This window comes from Peromyscus eremicus, chromosome 5 (genome assembly GCF_949786415.1).
Source record: "Peromyscus eremicus chromosome 5, PerEre_H2_v1, whole genome shotgun sequence".
In the NCBI taxonomy this organism is placed as follows: Eukaryota; Metazoa; Chordata; class Mammalia; order Rodentia; family Cricetidae; genus Peromyscus; species Peromyscus eremicus.
The window spans coordinates 98,057,663-98,082,975 of NC_081420.1; the positions used below are offsets into that span (position 1 = coordinate 98,057,663).

At 47.3% G+C, this 25,313-nt stretch overlaps 2 protein-coding genes across 2 annotated transcripts in view; both read right to left on the minus strand.

Moving 5' to 3' along the window:
* Positions 1–667: 667 nt before the first annotated feature.
* Tle7 (TLE family member 7) lies at positions 668–12,075 on the minus strand. Its single transcript, XM_059262566.1, is given in 11 exon segments — positions 668–990; positions 1,271–1,344; positions 1,704–1,857; positions 2,002–2,143; positions 2,329–2,570; positions 2,646–2,858; positions 3,382–3,440; positions 3,589–3,611; positions 3,714–3,823; positions 11,907–11,925; positions 11,927–12,075. Coding segments are annotated over 11 exon segments (1,290 nt in total). The 3' UTR covers positions 668–885.
* An 8,461-nt stretch (positions 12,076–20,536) lies between these two features.
* Znf23 (zinc finger protein 23) overlaps positions 20,537–25,313 on the minus strand; it is an 11,947-nt gene continuing 7,170 nt past the window's right edge. The window contains exon 4 of the mRNA XM_059264009.1: positions 20,537–23,720. Coding sequence (XP_059119992.1) covers positions 21,973–23,720 — 1,748 coding nt within the window. The 3' untranslated portion in view covers positions 20,537–21,972. The remainder of the gene's footprint in view (positions 23,721–25,313) is intronic.

The following is a 25,313-nucleotide window of genomic DNA, read 5'->3' on the forward strand; positions in this document are numbered from 1 at the left end:
TAAATGTTATAATGTATTGTTTAGTAAACAAAAAGCACATTTTTCAGTGAAAAAAAAACCCCAACTTTTCTTCTAAATACTTGCAGCCCATGATTGGTTGAATCCCAAGCATAAAACCCATGGATGCAAAGGGCTGGCAGGATATACTTTTTCTTACATTTCTTAAGATTTCAAAAAGTTCATGACCACCATCACTACCACCTCCAAAGTTACAAATAAAACTAAATCTGACTTAAAATTCTTTCCACACTGTGGTGTGTGAATGAAAAAGTCCCCCATGGGCGCCTGTGTTTGAACACTTAGTGGTGCTTTTAGGGGGTTGTGGAAACTTTAGGAGGTGGAGCAGGGAGAAGGATGCCACTGCCCCCCCATCTGCCTATCTGGCCCCACGTCTTGCTGGCATGCCTTCCCTGTTATGAGAGACCGTCCCTCAGGAACTGTGATGCAAAACTACACCCTTTCTTCTCTAAGCTGCTTTTGTCAGGGTGTTCTGTCACAGTCACAGCAAAGTGACTCATACACCTACCCTGGAAGAATGGTGCTAAAGGCAGACAGAAAAAATCCACTACTATAACTTGGTTGTCTGAGACACATCAACAGGTTATTCTGAGTTTTTCTCTACTTTATTAATTACAAAGTCATATCTCATAAAGTTACCTGCCAAACACAGATATCAATGAGTGGGGATGGAAAAAAATACACACACACACAAAACAAAACAAAAAAACAGAAAAGCCCCCAAGCCATATACCCAAAGCCTGGGAATATAGCCAGCTAACCATAAAAGTTGAAGTAGAGGGAGACGTGTTGGAGATGTCCAGTACTGTGAGGTCACATGGTCTGATCTCTTTGGATCTTCACTGGCAAGACCGTAGCCCACAACCTTCAATATAAGAGCTGGTATACTGTAGCATTTTCCTTGGAGCCCGTGACCAGATACTGACTATCAGAGGACACGTCACAACACAGAATGTCATAACACTCCTCTGCCTAGAAAAGAGAGGTGGAGAACACGAAGGGTCGGAGCTGGAGCCAGACATTGAGGACTTCATGTTTCAAGGCTTACGTAGACGCAAGGCTTCATTGAGTTGTGGATAAAGCTCAAAGAGAAGACCATGGGTTCACAGGATCAGTCCTCAATCCCTACCACTATAAAATGCCATCTCAGTGATATTTTCCAGTTCTCACTGGAACCCATCAAGTAGGGATCTGGGGCCACAAGCTCTGAGTGTTTTAGTCCACACACCCCCACCACTCTCCGCCTCCATACCTGGAACAACCTTCGTAGAGAAGGTGCTGCTAAACAATGGATCATATCATCCAGCGTAGACACAAAACAGGTCCCTGGCAAAGGGAAGAAGAGGTATGATTGAGAGGTCAGAAACTGAGCCAATGTGCTCATTCGGCTGTCTTCAAGTAGGGAGAGATCAACTATCTGCTCTGCCTCGGCTTCCCTGCCCTATAAAAATCAGATGCATGGCCCAAGCCATCCCTTCATCTGCTGCCACCAGAGCCACACCCAGAACATAGTGAACTGTCACTGAACAAGAGACCCATGAGATGGGACTCCTGCCACTTCTGTCTGCCTCGACCTTCAGGCTTCATTCTATATGGGAAGCCCCTGTGATAGAGGGGAGCATAAGGAAAGGGGGTGGAGAAAGAAGGTAGGAACCCCTGGGAGGGCCACCTGGCTTCTAACTCACCACAAGAGGCAAACTTGAGGTTGTGGTGTTGTGTGTATCTTTGGACCACAGCTTTGTACTTCTCCTCCCGGTGAGCATGGAGGATGACAATGTCACTCATTCTCAAGCCTGCTAGTACCCATTCCTCACTGGGGTCATGAGTGATGCTAAGGATCTGTGGGAAGGGTTGAGTCAGCATTCAAAATTGCCAGTGCCCTCATCCAAGCGTTGGCCTCACATTCACACTCAGCGCCCCCTGCACACACACAGGTCCCCACCCTGGGGTTGAACTTGGTCCTGAAGGCGACCAAGCAGGCACCTCATGGCATAAGTTGTGTTGCTGCAGCTTCTGGTAGCTCCTCATGTCCCAGGAGTACAGGATGGTGTCTTCACCACCTGTCCAGAACTTAAAGCCTGTGACGTCCACGCAGCGGGACCCGTAGGGAGGAACTTCATGTTTCCTGGTGGGAAAACAACTCAGAGGTCTTTAGAAAGGTTTGCCCCCCAGAATCTGGAAGGGTTAGGAAGCCCCTAGATGTACCTTCCAGGCTGTTTGGCATATCCCTACCACCAAGAAGGGGAAGTGGGGTCTCATTCCCAAGCCCTTCCCAAGGAACACCGGAGTGGCTCTGGAGAGAGGTCCTACCTGATTAAGATTTGGTTCTGCACATCCCAAATCTCCACAAATCCTTTGAAAGAAGCCAAGCAGATGTGGGCATCAGAAGAGAGGGCCAAGGAATAGCACATGGGGCCTGTGGAGGCCATCTGGGCCCTGATTTGGGGTGTTGGAGCCAGGTCCCAGAGAGTCAGAGCCCGGGACATTCCCCCTGTGATCAGACTCTGCTCATCGGGGAACAGCTTGCAGGTAAGTACACGGTTCCGAGGGTCCTGGGGAAGAACACATGCTCTCAATACAGTGCTGGGGACAGAGGCTTTCCCTAAACCCGATTGAGAGCCCCTCACCTGAAAGTCCAGCTGGGCCTGAGGCGCTCGGTCCGAGGCATGCAGCGCATCTTCGTCCCACACCCTGATGTAGCCAGTGCCACACGTGTACACATGGCGCGGGGCACTGCTAATGGCGATGGCATTCACTCGCTTCCCGTGGCGGAGAGTGCCAACCCTCCAGGAACGACGTGGGGACTTCCGCGTGACTACTGCCTCATCTGGAATGGGAGGCTGGGGGGACGGCAGGACTGGTCAGCCAAGGCGGCAGCCTGCTCTGCCCCTGCTCCCCAAATTTCTAAGCTTCTTTCTCATAACAGAGCTTGGTTCAGGGGCCCCCAAGTCACATCTCTTGTAGAAGTGGCACTGCGGGGCTAAAGGCCTTATTTGTCAAAATGGCGGAACAAAGAAAGCAGCCTCATTGAGAAGATGGTATCAGGCCTGGCGGTGGTGGCCCACGCCTTTAATCCCAGCACTCGGGAGGCAGAGCCAGGCAGATCTCTGTGAGTTCGAGGCCAGCCTGGGCTACAGAGCGAGTTCCAGGAAAGGCGCAAAGCTACACAGAGAAACCCTGTCTCGAAAAACCAGAAAAAAAAAAAAGAAGAAAGAAAAGAAAAGAAAAGAAGATGGTATCCCAGGCCACCACTACCTAAGAGAAAGGGAATGGGGTGTGCAGACACACCACTTCTCCATTGGAGGGTGGGCAGGAAAGAAGGATGGTGTCTGGCTGTCAAAAACATAATATTAAGGTACTTACAATGGCTTTGAGGAGTGACCAGACTTCTCTGTTGGGCAAGGACGAAGAACAGAACTGACCTGCAGGGAAACAGCCACACCCACCTCTCATGGACCAGGCCATCACAGCAAAGTCACAATGTACACCAAACCGGGTACTTCATCCACCATCTGGGCTCCAGCGTGGGCCACTCGCCTCCCTGACCACCCTGTCATGGCCTGCACTTACCAGTCATAGCTCCTGGCTGAGAGCTACAGCAGAGAAGAAAGAGGGAGAAGATGGCATGAAGTGTCGGCCCTCTCTGCCCAGGACAGCTCATCACCCTGCCCAGCCCTTGCTCATGACAGCCTTACCTTGAGCTGGTTCCTCCTTCTGGTTCTGCCCCTGAAAACCACATGGGCTGGAGCCCAGATGTGTCCTGGGCTTGGGGATCCCACTGCTGCTGGGTCATACTGTGCATTTCCTGATAAACAGGGTCATGCTGTATTGAGGGACATGAGGGCAGCTGGGCCATTCCCTGAGTGCTGTCCATTTGACGTTGTTCTTGTTGCCCATGATGAGAAAAAATACCAGAGCTTTCTGGCATCTTCTTTATCTCCTCTGTTTCATCATAAATCCTGAGTATCCTGAATGAGTCCTCTTTCTCTTCACTCATGTTCTTGGGTCAATCAAGTAAATAAACCAGTTGGCTCTAGGGACCCAGCACACAGATCCTGGGCTCCCAATTCATCCTGATCTCCTGTACTATGAAAGAGAACAGAAAAGGGCTGGAAGACAGCTCCGTTGGTAAGCGCTTGTTGCACAAGCGTGAGAATCTGAGTGCAGATTCCCAGCCTCCATGTAAAAAACCAAGCATGTATCTGTAACCCTAGTGCTAGGAAGGTGAAGGCAGGGGACCCCTGGGGCTTGTCGGCCAGCCACTCAACCTGAATTGGTAAGCTCCAGGTTTAGTGAGAGATCCTGTCTCAAAAAAACATAAATTAATTAAAAATAAAAAATGAAAATAAGGAGAAGGGCCAGGGAGATGGCCCCAGAAACCTGATGGCCTGACTTCAGTCTTCAAATCTGTGTAAAGATCCAGATGTGGTAGGACACATCTGGAATCTCAGCACTTCTACAACAAGATGGGAAGTGGAGACAGAATTATCCAGAAGCCTAAAGACCAGCTGCCCTGGAGTATGCAGTATAGCAACAGACACAGAGAGACCCTGCCTCAAAATAAGGTGGAAGAAGAGAACCAACTCCAGAAAAGCTGTCCTCTGGTCTCCACATGTGCTCTGTGGCATGTACATGTACACACCCCACCCCTGGAGCTGAGGACCGAACCCAGGGCCTTGCGCTTGCTAGGCAAGTGCTCTACCACTGAGCTAAATCCCCAACCCAGCGTTCACACATGCTCACCCCAGAAAACAATTTCACAAAAAGATAGAGGATGACTGAGGAAGATAGCTGACATCAACCTTTGACCCCCACACATGCACACAGGAACACACACACACACACACACACACACACACACACACAGGAGCACACACACACACACACACACACACACACACACACACACAGGAGCACATATACATACATACACAGAGGGAATAGAGGCCAAAAAAAATCAGGTGTACTGTGCAGAGTCTGTTTGGAATGTTCTGTAAACACCTCTTTGGATGTAAAGCCTCAAAAGATTGACTGACAATTAACTTTTGCAGACATGGACTGTATTTCTGTGTAGACAAAATCAAACTCACCCTTTAATTTGGACATACCCATTTCAAATGTGGTTCATCCTCAATGTACCCAAACCCTAAGGCAGCAGGAAATCCACACAGAGACCATGGGGTGTCTCACCCACCACAGGGGACAGCATGGAGGAGCCTGGGACCATGAACTCAAATCTAAGATGTTCTGTTTGGTGAGAACAGAATGCAGAGTGATGAAGACTTGGCCTGGCAGTGATTGACATTTGCTGCACCCTGAGACAATTCTAAAATGGGAACAGATTCACATCTGCAGGCCGTGGAACACTGTAGAAGGCTAGCAGAAAATGATGCATGGAAGACAGTGTATTCAGTTGCAGCCTGTGCAGGGGAAATTGTGAATTTAAGACAGGCTATACCCTCTTTAGAAAGATTCCACTCCAATCTATCCAACAGCTAGCCCTAGAAATGTCCCTGGGAAAGCCCAGGTTTTTCTATTAAGAGAACCTAACAGAAACCTCGGGGACATAGGTAGCCATGGAGAGGGAATCTTCCCTTCAGAACAATGGTTTTAACAGCCAGGCTCACTCCATGACATTCATGAAAGGCCCTAGCAGGACCTCAGCAGAAAACCAGCAGCCTGACAATGGTTAGTTGTATATTTGGTCCTGAACTAAATGCTTTACATGGAAGATCTAATCTTTTCCTTGCCACCATATGCTCTAATTTATGATTGGTTGGTTGATTGTTGGTTTGGGATACCACAGGTGAAACCCAGGACCTTCTTGGCACATGCTAGGCAAGCAAGCACTCTACCACTGAACTAAACACCCAACCTCTCTGAACCATTTTATAGATATTATTTTGAGACAAGAGCTCTTTCTGTAGCCCAGGCTGGCCACTATCCTCCTGCTTCGGCACCCCAAGAGCAAGGGCACATTTCATAGATTAAAAAGTGAAGCCCAGAGCAAGTGAGCCCCAGGTCCCAAGGTTGAGTGGCTAGAGAGCACAGCGCAGCTCCCACTGTGTCCTCTCTGGTTTTTTTTTTTTTTTTTTGGTTTTGTTTTTTTTTTTTTTTTTTTGGTTTTTTGAGACAGGGTTTCTCTGTGTAGCTTTGGAACCTTTCCTGAAACTCACTCTGTAGTCCAGGCTGGCCTCGAACTCACAGAGATCCACCTGCCTCTGCCTCCCGAGTGCTGGGATTAAAGGCGTGTGCCACCACCGCCTGGCCTCTGGTTTACTTCTTACCATCCACTAGAAGGAAGAAGGCAATACCCACTGTAAGAACCAAGGCATGCACTCTGACCTAGCACCCCCACATTCACAAAGCCATCCTGTAGACACAACTGGAGATATACAAAACAATATGTGTACAAATTGGAGCAAAACCAAACAGCAAGGTGAAGACTGGTGATGTATATAGCACATCCCCATAGTGGAACAGTACACAGTCATTAAAAGAAGAAGGCCATCTTCACGGACACGGAACATTTCAAGGTATAATATTAGAGGGGGATGTTACAAAGCTCAGAACAATGTTCAAAATTATTAACTTTGTATAAGAAAGGATGGAAATTAGAATTTATTTTCCTATATGTACAAGAGATTAAGAAGAATAGTTGTGTTTCCAAAACAGAAATTGGAAAACAGGAAAGAGGAACAGGAGGGGGATTAGTCACAAAGACCTGATACAGCTTTCTCTTCTTCGGGGACATTTCAACCCATATTAGAAACTGTTGAACCAGGGGCCAAATTTCATCGCCCCCAAAGCATAGCCCCCATGATTCCTAATTAGTTACATCATTTGTTCGCACTTAACACGTTTTCTCTGAGAGGCATCGGGCTTCCTTTAACTAGGGACACCCGGGCTAGGTCCGTCTGGTGAGAATGAGCAGTGGGGCACAGGCCTCTGCCCCTAGCAGGATAAGAATCTCAGTAAGTGAGGACCACCGGGCTGCAAAGTCCTCTTGTGGAGGTTAGATAAAGCTTAAAGACAATGGAACTACTTAACCGGGGCTTGTGTCTTCAAGTTACCCAGATTTTCACCATAAAGGTAAGACAAGGCGTTTGGAGGAGCCAATGTCATGGGTTCCCCTCTCTTTTCCCCAAGAGTGGGAAATTCCATACTCACAAACACCCTGGGGCAGAAAACTCACCTCAGAAGGCAGGTCAAAGCCTAGAGACTGAAGGGGGGGGGGGGGAGTAAGGACGCAGCTAGGCCTGGATCCACCCTTTCACACGTGAGGGGTGGGTGGGTGGAGGAAGGGAGGAGGAGGGGGGGGCTACCCAGCGCCTGAGGTAAACACCCGCCTAACAAATACTGAAGCCCTGGGTGAGAACCTGGTCAGGTGTTTGGATCCTGAATGGCTGGTCAATATCAGGGTGTGGCCACATGCGTGCTGAGCTCCGGTGTCTTTGGGTGGAGAACTAGGCAGGAATCTCTCCATGTAAGTTCAGCAGATAGAGTAAGAATCTTGAGGGGAATAAGCCTGTGGTTTCAGTTGACCAGTATTTGGTCAAAAGGCACTTGCTAGTAAATTCCCACCTCCAGGTGAATTCCCTTTGCTCCCAGGGTAGATCTTCAATAAGCCCAAAACAGGGAGTTAAGGGGAGGAGGGGCTAGTCCTTCTCCTCCTCCCTGTTCTGGCTTGTGCCCGTCATCTTTTACCAGAGTTTCTGAAATTAACCACTAGAGAAGCCTTGCCTTTCTGTGGCTGTCTTGTCTAGGGATTCTGAAATTTGAGCATCCGACCGCGTCCTCTGGAGGGCTTGAGGGAGAGTGCCAGCCCCACATCCCAGAAGTTCTGACTCAAGGGGTTGGGCGCTGAGAATCCATACTTCTAAGCAGGTGCTTGGTGATGCAGATTGTGGTTAGAAGAAAATGTTGTGGTGATGGAGATGGTGGAGAAGACTGGTGATGTCCAGATGGGAGCAGTGACAGAGATGGGATTGGTGGTGGGGATGGTGATGTTAATGTGGCCGACGGGGTTGGCATGATAATCGTAGATGGTGATGATGTTACTGCGGAAGTGGTAGCAGTGGTTGGAAAACTGGTGGTAATGATAGTGGTCATCTTCTTGTGGTAGTTTAGGTGACAACAGTGGCGATATGGTAGTGACCATACTGATGTTAGGTGCTGCTGCTGCTGTTGGCTAGAGTACCATGTTGGAGCAGCTCTGTACAACTCTTCTGTCCACTGGTTCCTTCCCACAGGAGGACAGTTGCTGGTGAGTCTGGACACTTTCCCTATTCTGTTGCCTGCCTGTCCTCTCTCCTCACCAAATTATCCACTCTGGTTTCTTTGTCATCCCTTGACCTTCCTCGTTTGAAGCAAAAATCCTGAAAAGGCTGCTGCTTAGAAGTCCTTTGCCTCCAGTCTCTAAAATCCTCTCTTCCTCTCCTCCCCTTCTTCGCGTCCCCAAGGTTTCCGAAGTTCTCTATTACCTTTCAGATTACTCAGATCCCCTCACCTGGTATTGAAGATGCATCCACATCTGCTCTCCTCCTGTTTGTTCTGTTTCTGCCATACCTGACCCACAGTTTTAATGGAGGGGGAGGTAACAGAATCTCACAGATTCTTGTCTAAGACTAGAATACAAATCCTAATCCTGGCAACTATTTTTAATATTGCAGAAGCATTAAATACGAGTCTTTTTCTATCAAATACCATAAAACTTGTATTTAGGACAAGGAATTCAAATCTTTTTCTGTTTGTTTTGGTTTTTGAGACAGGGTCTCACTGTGTAGCCCTGGCTGGCCCGGCTGGCCCTGAATTCAAGAGATCTGCTTGCCTCTGCTTCCTTAGTGCATACAGATGCTTGGGGAGGGAGGAGCCTAGTGAATCTGGTCAGTTGCTTCTGAAGCTTTTGAGTTGTCTACTTCCTGAGGCTTTTGGGGTTTTTTGTTTGCTTGTTTGTTTGTTTGGTTTTGGTTTTTCAAGTATATGTAGCTCTGGCCATCCTGGAACTCTCTCTGTAGACCAGGCTGTCCTGAATTATCTTTTTATTGATTCTCATAGGAAACACACAGTGAGGCAAACAGGGCCTGGGTTTGTCCCCACTTTGGAATCATAAGAATTAAGGAGAGGCGGCGGGTGGTGGTGGTGCACGCCTTTAATCCCAGCACTTGGGAGGCAGAGCCAGGCGGATCTTTATGAGTTCAAGGCCAGCCTGGTCTACAGAGCAAGATCCAGGAAAGGCACAAAGCTATACAAGAGAAACCCTGTCTCGAAAAACAAAAAAAAAAAAAAAAGAAAAAAAAAGAAAAGAAAAGAAAAGAAAAAATAAAAGAATTAAGAGGAGGGGGTCACAATTCCACAGATTGTTGTCTCAAACAAGTTGAGAACCCTTCAAATGTCTTTCAGTAAGAAGGGTAACCTTAGCCAGGTGTGGTGGCACACACCTTTAATCCTTGCACTCAGGAAGCAGAGGCAGGCAGATCTCTGAGTTTGAGGCCCAAAACACCTGAAGTAGACCAGGCTAGCCTCTGCCTACTGAGTGCTGAGATTAAAGTTTTATCTCCCCTACCCTCTAAAACATTTATGCTAATTTTTTAATTCCCCCACACCCCCCGCAGGTAAAAACCTTTGTTTACACAAAGACCCTGCTACAGTTTCAGACTGAAGTGACTGACTCCCTCCCCACTTGATTTTCTTTGCACTGTTTAAAACTAGACAGTTTCAGAAGACCGTGAGATGAGACCCAGCCAATGGGGAAAGACAGTCAGTCACCACAGCATTAGAATAAAGTCCAAGTGTACTCCTTGCCTTGGGGTTCTTGCTCTTGAAAGCACACCCTCTTGATCAAAGTATACCCTACAGCTGGGTGAAGACCAGTCCTGTGTCCCACACTTCTGGGTTTGTGATGGTGATCAAGTTCAGAACTCAGTTTCCTGACACATAGGCTTCCCAACAGGGCAGCCTCAGGAGAGGTCTGGGACAGTTGACAAAGCATCATGATCAAGACTCTGCCCTGCCTAGAAATCCTGACCTCAAGGCTGCACGCACTGATCATAGGGGACCCTCCAGTCTTAGGAAAGCTGTTTATTGTTAGCTCCACTTTCAGATGGGGAAACTGAGGTTCAGGCTGATAACCTGTGATGGTGAAAAAGTTCTAAAACTGGAAAATGATGGTAGCTGCTTAAGTGATGTCGCTTAAGTCTGTACTTTATAGAGTGAAAATGGTGGGTTTTGTGCTGTTATGTGTATTTTACAAGGAAAAAAAAAAAGCAAAAAGAAGTTAAAGGCCTGTAAGTCCCCAAACCATGAGGCTTTTCTCCATCCAGTGAACTCCTGGTAGTTTGGCCTGTGGTTTCTTACCTTTGTGACCCTAGGAGGGCAAGTCAGCGGCAGATGTCCCCTGCCCAGGGAGTACAGGCAAATGAAGCATGCAGAGGTGAAGGTGTACCCCAGCTGGTGGGTGAAGGTGTACACCAGATTCTGGTGATATCAGAATCAAGAGCATTGGCCTGCAGACCTTTATTTGAGGCTCCTCCCTCTGGTGGACAAGAGTAGAGCAGCTCAAATCTAATTTCCACCATAAGGCCCTTGCGGTTCCTATGCAGTTCACTAGAGGGCTATGCTCAGGGAATTGACGCTCCCCACCCACCCACCCCCACACACACTTCCATCCTTGACTCCAGGAACTGCTCTTTCAACATAGTGCCCCTGAGAGCGCCACCTAGACAGTTGCTGATGAAAATGTATAAACGATAATACTCACAGGTACCAAACACCTCCTGTCTTCCTGAAAGTGTGAACACCTGTAGTTCCAAGTCCAGACGGCAGAGGGCTTTAAGAGTAAGCTGAGGTCACAGAACGGGGGACCGGGAGAAGCAAAGGAAAGGTGTGACTTTTGCTCTGAACCGTGTAGAGGGCCCTTCCAGAAGGAAGGGATGACATTGCTCAGGCCACTCCTCCCTATTCATCTGGTCCTTTGATGTCACGGGGAACCTCCAACTCTCCAACCCTCACTGAGTCTCCTTTCAGACAAGCGCACGATGATGGTGGTCGCCCGTCACACCAAGTGCTGTCCTTACCCACCCCCGAGCCTGAACACTTGCATTCCAAATCCTACTGTTCCGGTTTCTGTCCTTTTTCTTCATTGGGGACCTTTGAGCTAAGCTTGGAGCTGTCACTGTCAGGGCCTTGGGGCGACACCCCCCATCACAGCTCCTCTCGTGAGCTCCTCCGACGGAGAGCTGGTTCATTACCGAACTGCTAGCCTTCTTTAGAGAGGATGTGATGGGCTAACGGGTGTGCTCCCCTCCGCCGCCTCTGCAGCCCTCTGGCCTCTGCCATCTTTGCCGTCTCCCCCAGGAGACCTCGGGCACATTTTCCCGCCGCCACCTCAGTCCCAGCTGCTCCGGGGTCCTGGATCTGAGGCAGCTGCGGAAGGGCTTCCCCTCAGGTTCAGTGCAAAGATGGAGCCTTCGTGTGGCCGAAGGGACCTGGTAGCCACACGCTGGTGATCGGGCGACTTGCTTCCCGCCATGCTGGAAGCGCCCCGGCGAGTTTGCTCCACAAGGAGGCAGCAGAAGCGGGAAAACTCCTAAGGGCTGCTGTGCCCGCCCTCCTCCCCGTGCAGGGCACCCCCAGACCCCCCACACCGGGCTCGTGTCCCCGTCCCCTTGCACCACGAAGCCAGCAGCAGGCCCAGACGCCGTGCGTGCGCGAGGCCCTCCCAGAATGGCGGGATCTGTGCAGCAGGGTGCATGCAGCTCCCGCCTGCGCTGGGAGGAGCCCCGGGAGGCCCACGCCCCGGTGACAAGTGGGCGGCCTCAGCCCGGGTGTCGGGTGGGGAGGGAGAGCCTGGAGGACACGCGGGGCTCGACGACAGAATAGTCTCCTACCGTGACCGGCTGCAAGTCTCCGAGGGGAACCAGGGCGCCGCCACAGGAGACACTTGAGGCGGTGTGCAGTTGAGGAAGGCTTCCTGGAGGCTGGGCTTGGACCCAGGGTGGGTGGGGTTTCCGCGGCCGATAGGGGGTGAGAGCCACACCTCAGGAACATGGCAGCCATTGGAAGACCCGCCCTGCTATGGTAGATGAAGCTAGGGCAGGAAGCAGGCCGGGATCCCGCAAACAAAAGAGGAGGCTGATGACGGGCGCCTACCCTTCTGGTTCGGGCCTTAGCAGGGAGCCCCCAGGAGGCCTGGAAGGTGCTCCACTCGTGGGGAGCCACCTGATCCATAGTGTGTGGGACTAAAGGACGCAGGGAACTTGCCCAACCCTGGGGCTGCATGCTTATCCCCGAAAAGGCCAAAGTCTGCTCATCTCCCGTTGTCCGATTCTTGACTAAGTGGAAGGGGTTCTGGAATAGAACGGAATGCTCCTCAGTTCCTGGTCAGGCCAGACAACAACAGATAAATGTGGGTAAGTGGTCTGGAAGATAGTGTCTTCCCAGATGCCCCTCGCAGACTCAGGTATGCCCAGGTGTTTTCTGGGGGTGACAGGTTTGGGTGGGAGGGCACCCTATACCCCTGAGACAGATGTACTGATCCAGACCAAAGGAAAAAGATTGTAACATGCCCATCTGGGCCTAGAGCTGCAGATGAGAAATGTTACAGTGTAGAAACAAGAGTCTTTGGGGCTGAGGCTCCTGCTGTCATTGTTAGGCATCTACTGGCCTTGGGCAGCTGTGGCTGAGGTACCTTCCTAGCGGTGAGGCTTGATAGCTTGAGGTTCTGCCGATGATCAACAGGTTTCTTCACCTGCCAGTCTTTGGAGTCTGAGCAGACAGACCTGTCCTGGACAATAACAAAGCTACAGAGAGGGAGAAAATATTTACTTAGCCTTCCAGAGGCCCTGGATTGGTCACATCCTCATCTTGGCCAAGACCCTGAGCCCCAAGTTTACACAGGTTCCCATTGGTGGCAGATCTGGGACATCAGACCTTCTGATTTCAGTGCTCTTGGATCTGTGCCTCAACAGCACATCTGTGTTGAGGAAGCAGGAAGCAGGAAGGGATTCCTGTTCCGTTCTTTGACTTCATCCCAGACACCAGCAGCAGATGACCGTGACCTAGCTAGTCTATGTGGAGCAAGCCCCAGCCGTCTGCTGTGAGACAGAACTTTTCCTGGGGAACCACAACCCATGCATCTCGCCTTCCCCGAGATAGGGAGCCCATAGCAGACAAGAGTATGGGTACCACTGAAGTCCAGCTTGATGACCAGTGGGGTTTTATCAGAGTCACTTACAGGAGCAGAAATGACTCGAAGGCAGCTGCACCACCAAAGCCCACCCGAGGGTGGGGACGGCTCACCAAACTGGAAAGGGGGAGCCCACTGCACAGCCTGCAGGCAGGTTCAGCAGGTTGGAGAACGTCCTTTCAGGTACCAGGTACCGCAGTTGGCCTACACCTCTTCCAGACAGCTTGGGTGGTTCCTGCTTCTTCCAGGCAGCTGGTCTGGTCTGAGTCTTCTTTGCAATTCAGCTTCCTTCTGTCTGAAGGGGACTCTCAACTTTTATTGCTCACCGGCATGGAGGGGGCCTAGTGAATTTGGTCAGTTTTAGGGACTTTCTGAAGCTATTTTGAGTTGTCGGCCTTCCTGTTTAAGGAGCTTCCTGCAGGATGGAATGTTTCATCGGATCTCTCCCCCACCTGGGATTAGAGACCCATGAGCCACTGATTGGCTGTGTGACAAGAGAATGTCCCATCCATCCCTGGGCCTCAGTTTCTCCGTAAGTAAAATAAGGATTTGGACCCACGGTGTGTGGCCCTTCTAGGTCTCATAGTGTATGGTTTGTAACTACTCAGGCCAGCACAAGTGGCCAAGGGAAGGAAGGGTCCTGTTCCTTTCTCTCTCCAAGGTATGATGGAGGGGGGCAAGGCTCGCCTCTATCCATGGCCAACTCCCAGGAGCCCCAGGAGAGGGTCACTTTACACAATGGTATCCCTGAGACACTCCACTAAGGTCCTATACCATGTCACCAGCTGGTAGGGATGGCTCCTTTGAAGTACTCAAGGCGGCACTCCTGGCCAGTATTTGTGGCTGAAGTTGTAAGAGCAGACCAGGCATGCTTTGGGGCCATGGTGTGTATTATGTGTGTTTCTGGGAGTCTGTGTATGTGGGGCTCTGTGGAGGATCTGTCAGTGACAGAGTCTGTGTGCACACCTTTATGTCAATGGGAGAGAGACTTGGAGCTTGACTTTGCATGAGCACACACGTGTGCACACGTCTGTGTGTATACACCACTGTGCAGCAGATAACACACTGGGGAAGTAGATCCTACCACCACCCCATTTTGCACATAGTAAAACAGGACCTGGAGATATGGAGACACTTCTACCTCAGCTGTGTACAAAGAAATGTGATATCCAAAAAGTAGGATATAGGTAAAAATAATGCTTTTGCGAGTTTTTAAATATTTCCCCCCAACTGTCCTCTGACTCTCTGGGGGGATAAACCAGCTGGGCTCAATTTTTTCACAGCCCTACAGACTTGAAGCTAACGTGGGGTGGTGCCACAGTCTGACTGTTTGAGACAATGCCTACGTGATGGCAGTTCCTGGTGACAACCACCAACCTGCTTTCTAGAACAGCCACCTGCCATTGACTTTTTTACAGCCAGATATGAGTATCTATTGGTGCTCATGCTTGCAGAACACTCACGGAACCTTGTCTTTCTGCTGGCTCACCCCCACCCCTGTTTCTGTCTGAATGTCTGTCTACCTACTCAAGAATAAAATAGATGCTAACGATGGTTCTGGGAAATTTTCTTACAGATGTGAGACCAGATGCAGCCCCTGTCTTTGCTACCATCAGTCAGGACTCAAATCACAGTATGAGATGCAGAAAAGTATTGTTTCCTGCGTACTGTGAGTTGTCATTATTACTTTTCCTTGGATTGACTCCCTTACAATCTTTTTGTTACAGCCCCATAAAATCCTTAGTGGGGTCAGAGACTGGTGAACTACCTGAGTTGTCCTGGGCTCCCAGTGCCTGGGGCCCCTTCAGGCCATGCCTTCAGCTCTCATCTACATGGACATGCTGCAGAAGAGGCCCCAGGAAGCAAGTGAGCAAAGGCAGCATCTGTAGGCAAGTCAGGGTACCAGGAGTCCAGGAAGGCCCTCAGTGCTGGGGACAGATGATCCAGTTAGACGCACAGTCTCACACAGCTCCTATCCATCCATCCGACAAAGGAGAATCTGGGTGATTCTATCAGAGGACAGTCATGAACTCTTTAGCCTCCCAAAGGACACTCAGTTGGAGACAGTGCAACAATGGTGACCTGTGACTCTTTGAGAGGGGACATTCTTTGGACGGCCTATCAACAAAAGCAAATTAGCCATCTATCTTGAAGTGGGTTAGCCAATAGCTGTGTCTCTGGGGGTAGGCAGCTCCCATCAGGCTTGAGCCTGGGGTCAAGCAGGGTAGGGGCAGAAGAGAGGATCTTGACTAGGCACTGTGGGCAAGGCTTATTGCTGGCAAATTCAACACTGTAGAGAAACTACTGGTGTGAAATACAGACTTGTCTAGGGGGAGTTCCACAGTTTTATCTCTGTCTGAAAGCAAAGTGACTAAGAACCAGATTGGGTATCCTCTCATGAGCTGGGCCCTGGGCCATAGAGGCCAATGGGACTTAGTCTCTATCCTGTCCAGATGCTCTATTCCATAGATCTATCCTGGCTAGTTTTTATGCCAACTTGACACAAGCTAGAACCATCTGAGAGGAGGGATCCTCAATTGAGAAAATGCCTCCATATGATTGGGCTGTAGGCAAGCCTGTAGGGCATTTTCTTAGTGATTGATGTGGGAGAGCCAAGTCCATTGTGAGTGGGGCCACCCCTGGGGTGGTGGTTCTGGGTTCTGTAAGAAAGCAGGCTGAGCAAGCCATGAGGAGCAAGACAGTAAGCAGCACCCCTTCATGGCCTCTGCATCAGTTCCTGCCTCTGCATTCCTGTTCTGTTTGAGTTCCTTCCCTGACTTTCCTCATGATGGACTGTGACCCGGAAGTGTAAATGAAATAAACCCTTTCCTTCCCCAAGCTGCTTTTGGTCATGGTGTTTCATCACAGTGATAGTAACCATAACTAAGATGAGATCTCAAAATGGAAGAATCTGAAGACATCATGTGGAAGGTCACAGAATCAAGAAAGGGTTGCTGAGGAAAGGAGGCCTCATTTTTAACAAAGATACCCCCAGGTATCTGTAATAAACACCTGGTCAGGGTCCAGGCTGAGTGGGCCCTAAGAAGTTTCTATATGCTCTGCAGACTTCTTGTCACATGCCCCTACCCCTCACCCCTCAGCATACAGGACATTCTACCAGCCACCAGAAAAAGGGTGTGTCATCCACTTAGGACCCTGTGCAGCCTTAGGAAGATGAGATGCCTGCCCCTGTCAGTCCCTGGCTCTCTGAGTCAGCTCTGCAAACAGTTAGGGCCACTAGGGACTGAGATGGGAGACTACTAACAAGGAGGTCTGAGAGAGAGCAAGGGGGGAGGTCTGTAAGAAAGGAGGATGGACAAAGGTGGAGAGGAGATGCTCACAGAGAGAGAAGATAGGGGAAGGTGAGGCACACTGAGGGTGACCTGAGCATCAGGCCCCTGTAACCTCATGAGAATCCAGAAGACAGTAACATCCCCAGTTACCTGGGCTCTTTAGAAGGGCTTGTTTGCCTTTTGGGGATGCTGTTATGGACAGGGCAGATACAATCTGCTCTCACAGGTGAGCCATGCACACTTTCCTCCCAGGTGCCCTGAAACCTGGGTCTGTTCGAATTTGATTCCAAGCTCCTAAGCCAAAGTGTCTATTTCAATGGAGTGGGGGTGCTGACTCTAGGAAGCCTATGTCATGGAGCACTAAGACACTCAGATGGTAGATGAGAAAAGCATTGCTCCCCTCCCCTGCAGAGCCTAGCTGCAAACTCTGGATGGTAGGACTGCATCAGTACCCCCTCTAAGGATCCTGCTTTCTCATGGGATGTCTCCCGGATACCACATTTAGTCTCTGTGTGGCCTTGGCAGCCCATACCCAGGCCATTTGCTCTATCCCGGCAGGTGTGTGGCCTACATCATGTGGTCTAAACTTTCCTAGGTGTGGGGTGATGGGCCACAGAGATATCCCTGTATAGCCAGGCTATATAGGAGAGCCTGGCCAGGACTGTGGATGTGGGAGGAGTGGAGCCTTCCCTTAGATCTGCCTCATAGTTAGTATTGTGTTTCTCTAGGGGTCATATCACTTATACAAGCCAGAACTCTGCTCCTACTAACCCCAGAAGCAGAGCCCCAGGGGGAGAGAGGGGAGACTGCCTCTATTGGAGGTATCCCCTCTGTCCCCACAGCCTGTGGGCATGTATGTAAACATGTACTGGACAGGTACTCCGTCTGTGTGGACGTCTGTGAGGGTGAGTGTTATGGTTGTTTGTGCAGGATGTGAGAACAGACTGTGCTGTGCACATAGGTGACTGTAGGTAGGACAGAACACACAAGGGGACATATCCTCCCTGTTAGTCATGTGTATCTTGTCCCCAGACCTACTCATGCCGATGTTCAAGTGTGATCCTTCTATAGGCTCCAAGAAGCCCTGCTCTGTGTGCATTTCAGTGTGCTGGAAGCTTCCTGGGGGGGGGGGGCTGTTTATGTTACAGCTTCCATACTGTCAGAACTCTCCCTTTCGGATGAGCAGGTGAGATAACTTACTTGGGGCAGAGGAAGCTAGGGAGGGGTACTGCTGCCCTTGGTGGCTCTGGGTTGAGGCAGAAAGAGAGCCTTGTACCTAAAGCACACCCACTGTGCCTGCTGAGAACTGCAGAGGACCATTCTTCCACACAGTAGGAAGCCAGTCCAGCAAGGCAGGAGGGACGTCTCCCAGGACCCTCAGGTTTCTCCAGCTGCTGGCAGCAACAGAAATCCATGTGACACTCCTTGTAGTCTCCAGAATGCTTCACAGTAGTATTTGGTGCACCCACGCCCACCCCAGGCAGGGGTCACATGTGGACTCACAAACCTGCTCCACTCCACAGTGACTGCTGTGTTCTGCTGGTGTCCAGACTGCAGCACCAAACTCAGTCTTTCTCCAGTATGACGTCTTGTCCCAAGGGCTCTCTACTCCACTTAAATGGGCTACCAATGACACATGCCCATCGTTTCTTAACACTGGGTGCCCTGATTTGAATGAAAATGGGTTCCACAGGCTCATATATTGTATGCTTAGTCCACAGTTGGTGAACTGTTTGAGAAGGATTAGGAGATGTGGCCTTGTTAGAGGAGGTATGTCACTGGGGATGGGCTTTGTTTCAAAAGCCCATCCCGGGCCCATTGTCTCTCTGCCTGCAATCAGGATGTAACCCTCAGTTACTTGACCAGCACAGTGCCTGCCTGAATGCCACCACACTCCCTACCGTAATGGACTAACCCACTTAAACTGTGAGCAAGCCCTCAATTAAATACTAAAGATAAATAAAGAATATGAGTTACCTCGGCCATGGCCATAGTGTCTTCTCACAGGAACAGATCAGTAACTAAGACACTGAGTATAACATGAATTCCTTGGAAAGATCCTCACCCAAACAAGAAAACCTGTTATCCATGCTGTCTGCCCCCACTTCATCCTACACAGATGTTTTCATGATGACATATTATACTTATCAACATGGATATTTTTACACCAGTACAAAGAGACTTGGTCTGAGACATTTGTCATCTGAGATATTAGATGTTGCATCTCAACTCAGACTATTAGCTGATAGTAATATCAGGGTAATACAAAGTACATTTTTGTTTGTTTTTCAGGACAGGGTTTCTCTGTGTAGCCCTGGCTATCCTGGAACTCGCTCTGTAGACCAGGAAGGCCTCGAACTCAGATTTGCCTGCTTCTGCCTCCCAAGTGCTGGGATTAAAGGTGTGCACCACCACCACCCTGCATAAAGTAGTTTTATTGTGCTGTGTAGCAAGAATTACTAGGACTCAGCTTCCTCATAAAAACTCAACAAGATCACAGAAAGTCATATACTGCTTTCCCACTGTTCTCTGCCCTGTAGAAAAGAGCTCCCGCTGGGCGTTGGTGGTGCACGCCTTTAATCCCAGCACTCGGGAGGCAGAGGCAGGTGGATCTCTGTGAGTTCAAGGCCAGCCTGGTCTACAGAGCGAGATCCAGGAAAGGCACAAAGCTACACAGCTACACAGAGAAACCCTGTCTCGAAAAACCAAAAAAGAAAAGAGCTCCCAAGTGTCCAAACCCTGTTAGGCTATATTCTACTTCAGCTCAGTGAAGGCCAGGTCCACACTGCTAACTAAAATTGTCTCAACTGTTTTACCTCAGCCTTATATTCCTTAAGAGTACTTTGAATGTCATCTTTATTTTCTTATAATCTTATGTTTAAGTTAAGAAGTAAGTATCCCACTAGAACCTGATTTTTTTCCCCCAAATCCTCTGATATTTAAACCCAAGTACTTCCTCAGGCTAATTGTAGTCTCAAAAAAAAAAAAAAAAAAAGGGCCCTGATTTAAATATATTCTCTCATGTTATAGAAGTTTCAATAATTTTTTAATTTATTAGATTTTTAAAGACAATTTGCACATTTCAAAATGATCAAAATGCTTAATTTCATAATAGGTATTTTGGTTTTTAAAATTTAATTATTTTCATGCATGCACAGAGGCCAGAGAACAACTTGAGTGAGTTCTGTTCTTTCTACCATTTGGGTTCTAGAGATTGAAACTTGGGTCAGGCTTCACCTTTACCTGCTGAGCCATCTCACTAACCATTACACAAGTTTTAAATGAAGACATTTTGCAAAGAACTGCTATATGGAAGAAAAACACGGATACTCTTCATTGCCTAATATTTGTCTGTGTTCATAGAATCGATAGCTTTCATGTTGCTGTAATTCCATTTTATCCTGCTTACTGCTGAACTAAAGACAACCACCAAAACCCCCCAGATATAGGGAGATGTAAACCAAGTAAATGGGTTTCTGCCTGTGGCATAAGAATGTTTGGTCTCTCGCCAGTTTCTAGCATAAGAGCCTCTAAAACCTTTGGTTTCCCAATTAGTATGAGAGGAGCATCTTCTGTTACTCCTAAACTAAGTCTCTTGCAGTTATCTCTTTATGCTAAAGTGACTTATTGCTGGGCTCTCAGCTTGCTCCAGGACTGGGGCTAGTTGTCAAAGGAGCCAACTATGTGCTACAAGAGTTTGAATTTTTAGCAACCCCTGTTGACTTCTGGAAGAGGAAACTTACTAACAGTCAAGGACTTCATCAATCATGGGTACATACTGTAATCTTCATAAAAGCCCTAACCACGAGGCTCAGCAGGATGAGGCACTCCAACTCCATGGCAGCTCTAAGTATCTCTTCATCTGGCTATTAATGTGACATTCACGATGTTCTTTAAATGGTAACTGTAAATTGTCTCTTTAGGTTCTGTGAGTTACTATAGCAAATTACTGAGCCCAGAAGGGTTCAATTTGTAGCCAATTCAGAAATATAGGACTCATCACGAGTGTCTGATGGTAGGGGGAGGGGCTGAGGCAGTCTTGTCCATTTCACCAGTAGGATGTTTATTATGAGTAGTGTCTAAACTGATATAAATTGGAGGGCATCCAGTTGGTGTCTGCAGACAACGGAACTGGTATGGAAACCCGAATATTTGGTAGTAGGAGTGTTTTGAGTAGAAAAACACTTCCTTTACTACCCACTAACAGTTGACAACATTGAAATCAACTGCTGGTACTCAGCTTCTTGGCAGCTTAAGTGATCTTATTAATATTAGGCTTAGATTTTTTTTTTAAGTGGGTAAGAGACTTCAAAGAGTATCTTGAGAATTCCAACATTTTCATGGAACCCAAGACCACAAGGAGTTGAAATCCAAGGCAGACACATTCCTTTAGGACATAGCCATGTTTGTAGAGTTCAGACACTACAAAATAGGAACATGCTATTTTGTTAAATATATTTTATACTTGTATGGCAGGCATCTATAGCAAATACAGCATCTATAATCACTGAGGGCTGCAGAGTATTGGGGGATATGCATATCATAGACTCAATGTGACATGCAAAAAATGTCTTCACGAATTTTCACTCCTTGGGGTACTACTAAGGCAGAACACTTTTTCAGAATGCTTGTGATGTTGAAGCAGTGCCTGTTAATGTCATTTTTATAACACAAATTTTACAAAAGTATTTCCATTTTTGTGTGTGTATGCTTTACATTTCATACTTATTTGGAATTATTTACAACAAAACATATGGGTTTATTTTTGATTAAGTAATTTGCCAATATTCTCCTTATTGTTCATCTCTACTTTGGATCTGATTTTTTAAAAATACTTTTATGAGTGCTCTGCATGTATACCTGCATACCAGAAGAGGGCATCAGATCTCATTACAGATGGTTGTGAGCCACCATGTGGTGGCTGGGGATTAAACTAGGACCTCTCGAAGAGCAGCCAGTGCACTTAACAGCTGAGCCATTTCTCCAGCCCCTGGATCTGGTATTTTTAAAGACTTCTATTAATTTTTAAAAATGGTTACCCCTCCCCCTTTTTTTAAAGGAAGTGTAATGCACTCTTATTGTAAAAAAATAAGCAGAAATAAATTAATTTCCCTCCACCCCTTTTGTTTACTTTGGTTTCCCTCAGTGGAGAATTCTTAATTTTCTTTAGTCCCACAAAATAATTATTCCTAGAAAATCTACTTTTCCTGATGCTGCCAGAGATAGGATGTTTTCTTTCATATTTCCTGACTGGTTACTGATATAAAACTAAGTTATTTTAGATATAACTTTCCAGCTGCTCATCTAACCTTGATTAAAAACAGAAAACAGAAATAATTGTTTCCAAATGAGGACTGCCATATTCATTCCCCTTGATGTTTTTCTTCCAAGTAATAATTGATGAGCCATGATCCATTTCCTATTAAACACAGGAGTATTTTGTTTGTTTGTTATTGTTATTGTTTTGTTCATCTATTAGGATTTTTCTTCACTATGAACTTCTTGGTGCTGACTAAGTTGGAAGCTAAACCTGAAAGTTTTCCCACATATATTACACACATAGGGCTTCTTCCAAGTATGCACAGTCTGGTGTATAATACAGTCAGAACTAAGGCTGAAGCCTTTGCCACACTCAACACATCGGAAAGGTTTTTCCCCAGTATGGCTTCTCTGGTGTCTAATTAAATGAGCATTGACATGGAAGGCTTTCCCACACTCACTGCATTGAAAGGGTTTCTCTCCAGTATGGATTCTCTGGTGCACGATATAGTCAGAACTACAGCTGAATGCTTTCTCGCATTCCATACATTTAAAAGGTTTCTCCCTAGTATGTATTTGTTGATGTCTAGTTAACTTGGCATTGATACTGAAAGCTTTCCCACACTCCTTACATTGATATGGCTTTTCTCCAGTATGGGTTCGCTGATGATCAAGTAGGTTTCTTTTGGAAGTAAAGCACTTTCCACATTCATTACATTCAAAAGGTTTCTCCCCTGTGTGAGTTCTCCGATGCTGCATTAGTTTTGCATTGACGTTGAAGGCCTTTCCACACTCACTGCACTTATATGGCTTCTCCCCAGTATGGATTCTCAGATGCTGTCGAAGCTGGGAGTTACACCGAAAAGATTTCCCACATTCATTACATTCATAAGGTCTCTCACCTGTATGGATTCGCTGGTGCTGGATTAACTTCCCTTTGGCACTAAAAGTCTTTCCACACTCATTGCATTCATAGGGTTTCTCACCCGTGTGGACTCTTTGATGTTGAATGAGTTTTGCATTTTTAGTGAAGCCTTTTCCACAATAACTACACCTATGCGGTTTTTCTCCAGTATGTATACTCTGATGCTGCCTAAGCTGAGTGCTGCACCTGAAGCCTTTCCCACACACATCACACTCATAAGGTTTCTCTCCAGTATGAATTCTCTGATGCTGAATTAATTTTGCATTAACATTGAAAGCTTTCCCACAGTCACTGCATTCATAAGGTTTCTCCCCGGTGTGGGTTCTCTGATGTATAATGTAAGCAGAACTACAGCCAAAGCCAGTTCCACATTCCTGGCACTGATAGGGCTTCTCTCCTGTATGAATCCTCTGGTGTCTAACTAGACTCCCATTAACACTGAAGGCCTTTCCACATACCGTACACTGATAAGGCTTTTCTCCACTGTGGATTGTCTGATGTGTGATATAGTGTGAACTATAGCTAAAGCATTTCCCACACTCCACACATTTGAAAGGTTTCTCTCCATTATGAAGTCTTTGATGCCAAACAAATTTTGCTTTAACACTGAAGGCTTTGCCACATTCTGTACACTGGTAAGGCTTCTCCACAGTACAGCTTTCTAGAAGCTGACTAACTTGAGAGGTGTCTGCTAACTCTTTGTGTTTCAGAGGTCTTCCCTCTGTAGTAATTCTTTCATTCTTAGTAAGTTTGGTATCAGGACATTGCTCTCCAGTGGAGTTGGTGTGATTCTGGAACACATTTGGAGTCTGACTAAATAAATATCTTTCCATGGAGCCTATCTTAACTCTTCCATCAGTGGCACTGATCTTCTCCTTTGCACTTCCTGTTAACTGGTTTTCCTGTCGGTGGTCTATAATAGAAGTTTTTGAAAAGCTTGTTCCCTGGGAAAAGTCCTTCTGAAGTTCAAATAATATACTCCTTTTTTCTTCACACACTTCTTTTGTCAAATTATTGCCAGTCTGGATAGCAGTATATTCTACCAAAAGAAGTAAAAATTAAAAGATGTCATATAGAACCATGCTGGAGGGAAATAGTCAGAAAGCTATTTATTATACATATGGTCTCAATATGTTGTCAGGTTGGCTTTGAACTATTGATTCTCCTGCATCTACTTCACAAGTACTAGAATTATGTGTACATCAGCATGCCCTGCTCTAGAAGGATCTTTAAAAATCTCTAGACTAGGTCAAATAACCTAAGGTTCATGCAGAAGGTGTAATTATCATTGGTAAAAGAAGGAAACAGATCCATATATATAGACCATTAAAAAATGTCCAGGATATACTTTAAAATAAGATTTAAAAAATAGTAAAAGAGATTCCAATTGTATAATCAAGAATGTGAAGAGTAGACAGGAACATGTGTCTATGTCAGAAAACTTCGGGAAAAGTACAGCTACATGAGACCACATCAATCAAAAATGATCCCAGCCACACTCTCCTAAGGCAAGGCCACTACAAAAGGCAACCTCAATAACACAGAGGTTAAGAGTGATAACACTGGAAGAAAATTCTAGGTCTTGTCTATCAGATCAGTATCGTTTTCCATCGTCTCATGCTTTCCTACATTCTACAATCCCTTCTTGGGTGTCCCCATGGATCAAGTTCCTTATTAATAAAAGCAGAAAATGACTGATAAAGAAAAGGTAGAGGACCTAACGATGTGCTGCAAGACTAGGTTTGACAGGCAGCAACAGAGAAAGCAAAAGAAGGCTGTGTCTTCCCTAGAGCTTCATTCCAGCTTCCTGAAACTCTTCTTTCTCTGCTTCAGAAAGCTCTGTTAAGGCCCACTCATCCCATCTCTTCCCATCTCTTCTAAAATACTGCTACACCAACTTGCCTTCTGTCAATCTTGAAACATCCTTTTGTATATAATCATAATTTTTACAATACTGACCTCTTCACTTCTCCCCAAATTTCTCCCCCCAAAAAACTTCCTTATTTTCCATGTCTCATTTTTTCCCAACCACATAAAATATGCCCTGCCATCTTCTGTAACCAGGCAAGGATCCCAGTGGTGGGACTGGGACACCAACTAAGCCACAAAACCTTCCACCCACATCTGTCCTGCCTGCAATGTTTGGAGCAATGGTGTCTCAGAGCTTATGGGAGTGGACAGCCAATGCCTGGTCTAACTTGAGGCCTAAGCCATGAAAGGAGCCCATGCCCAACAGGATGGTCAGGAACTGGAAGCTGGATGGCTCAGAGACCTGGACAGAACCAAACACAACTGCTGACCACCCCCACCCCCCACCCCCACAAAGTCAATGAAATGATTACTAATGATATTCTGGAACTCTGAGGAAGAGGGGGAGGAAGGATTGTAAAAGCCAGAGGGGTCAAGGATACCAGGATAGCATAGCCCACAGAATCAACTAAGCAGCGTTCATAGGAGCTGTAGTTGTTTAGCTTGAGGTTTTTGTGGGACTCCTAACAGTGGGGGGTGGGAGTGTCTCTGAGTCTTTTGCCTGTGCTTGGGACCCTTTTCCTCCTACTGTGATGCCTCATCCAGCCTTGATGTAAGAGACTATGCCTAGTCTTATTGCATCTTGTTATGCCATGTTCAGTTG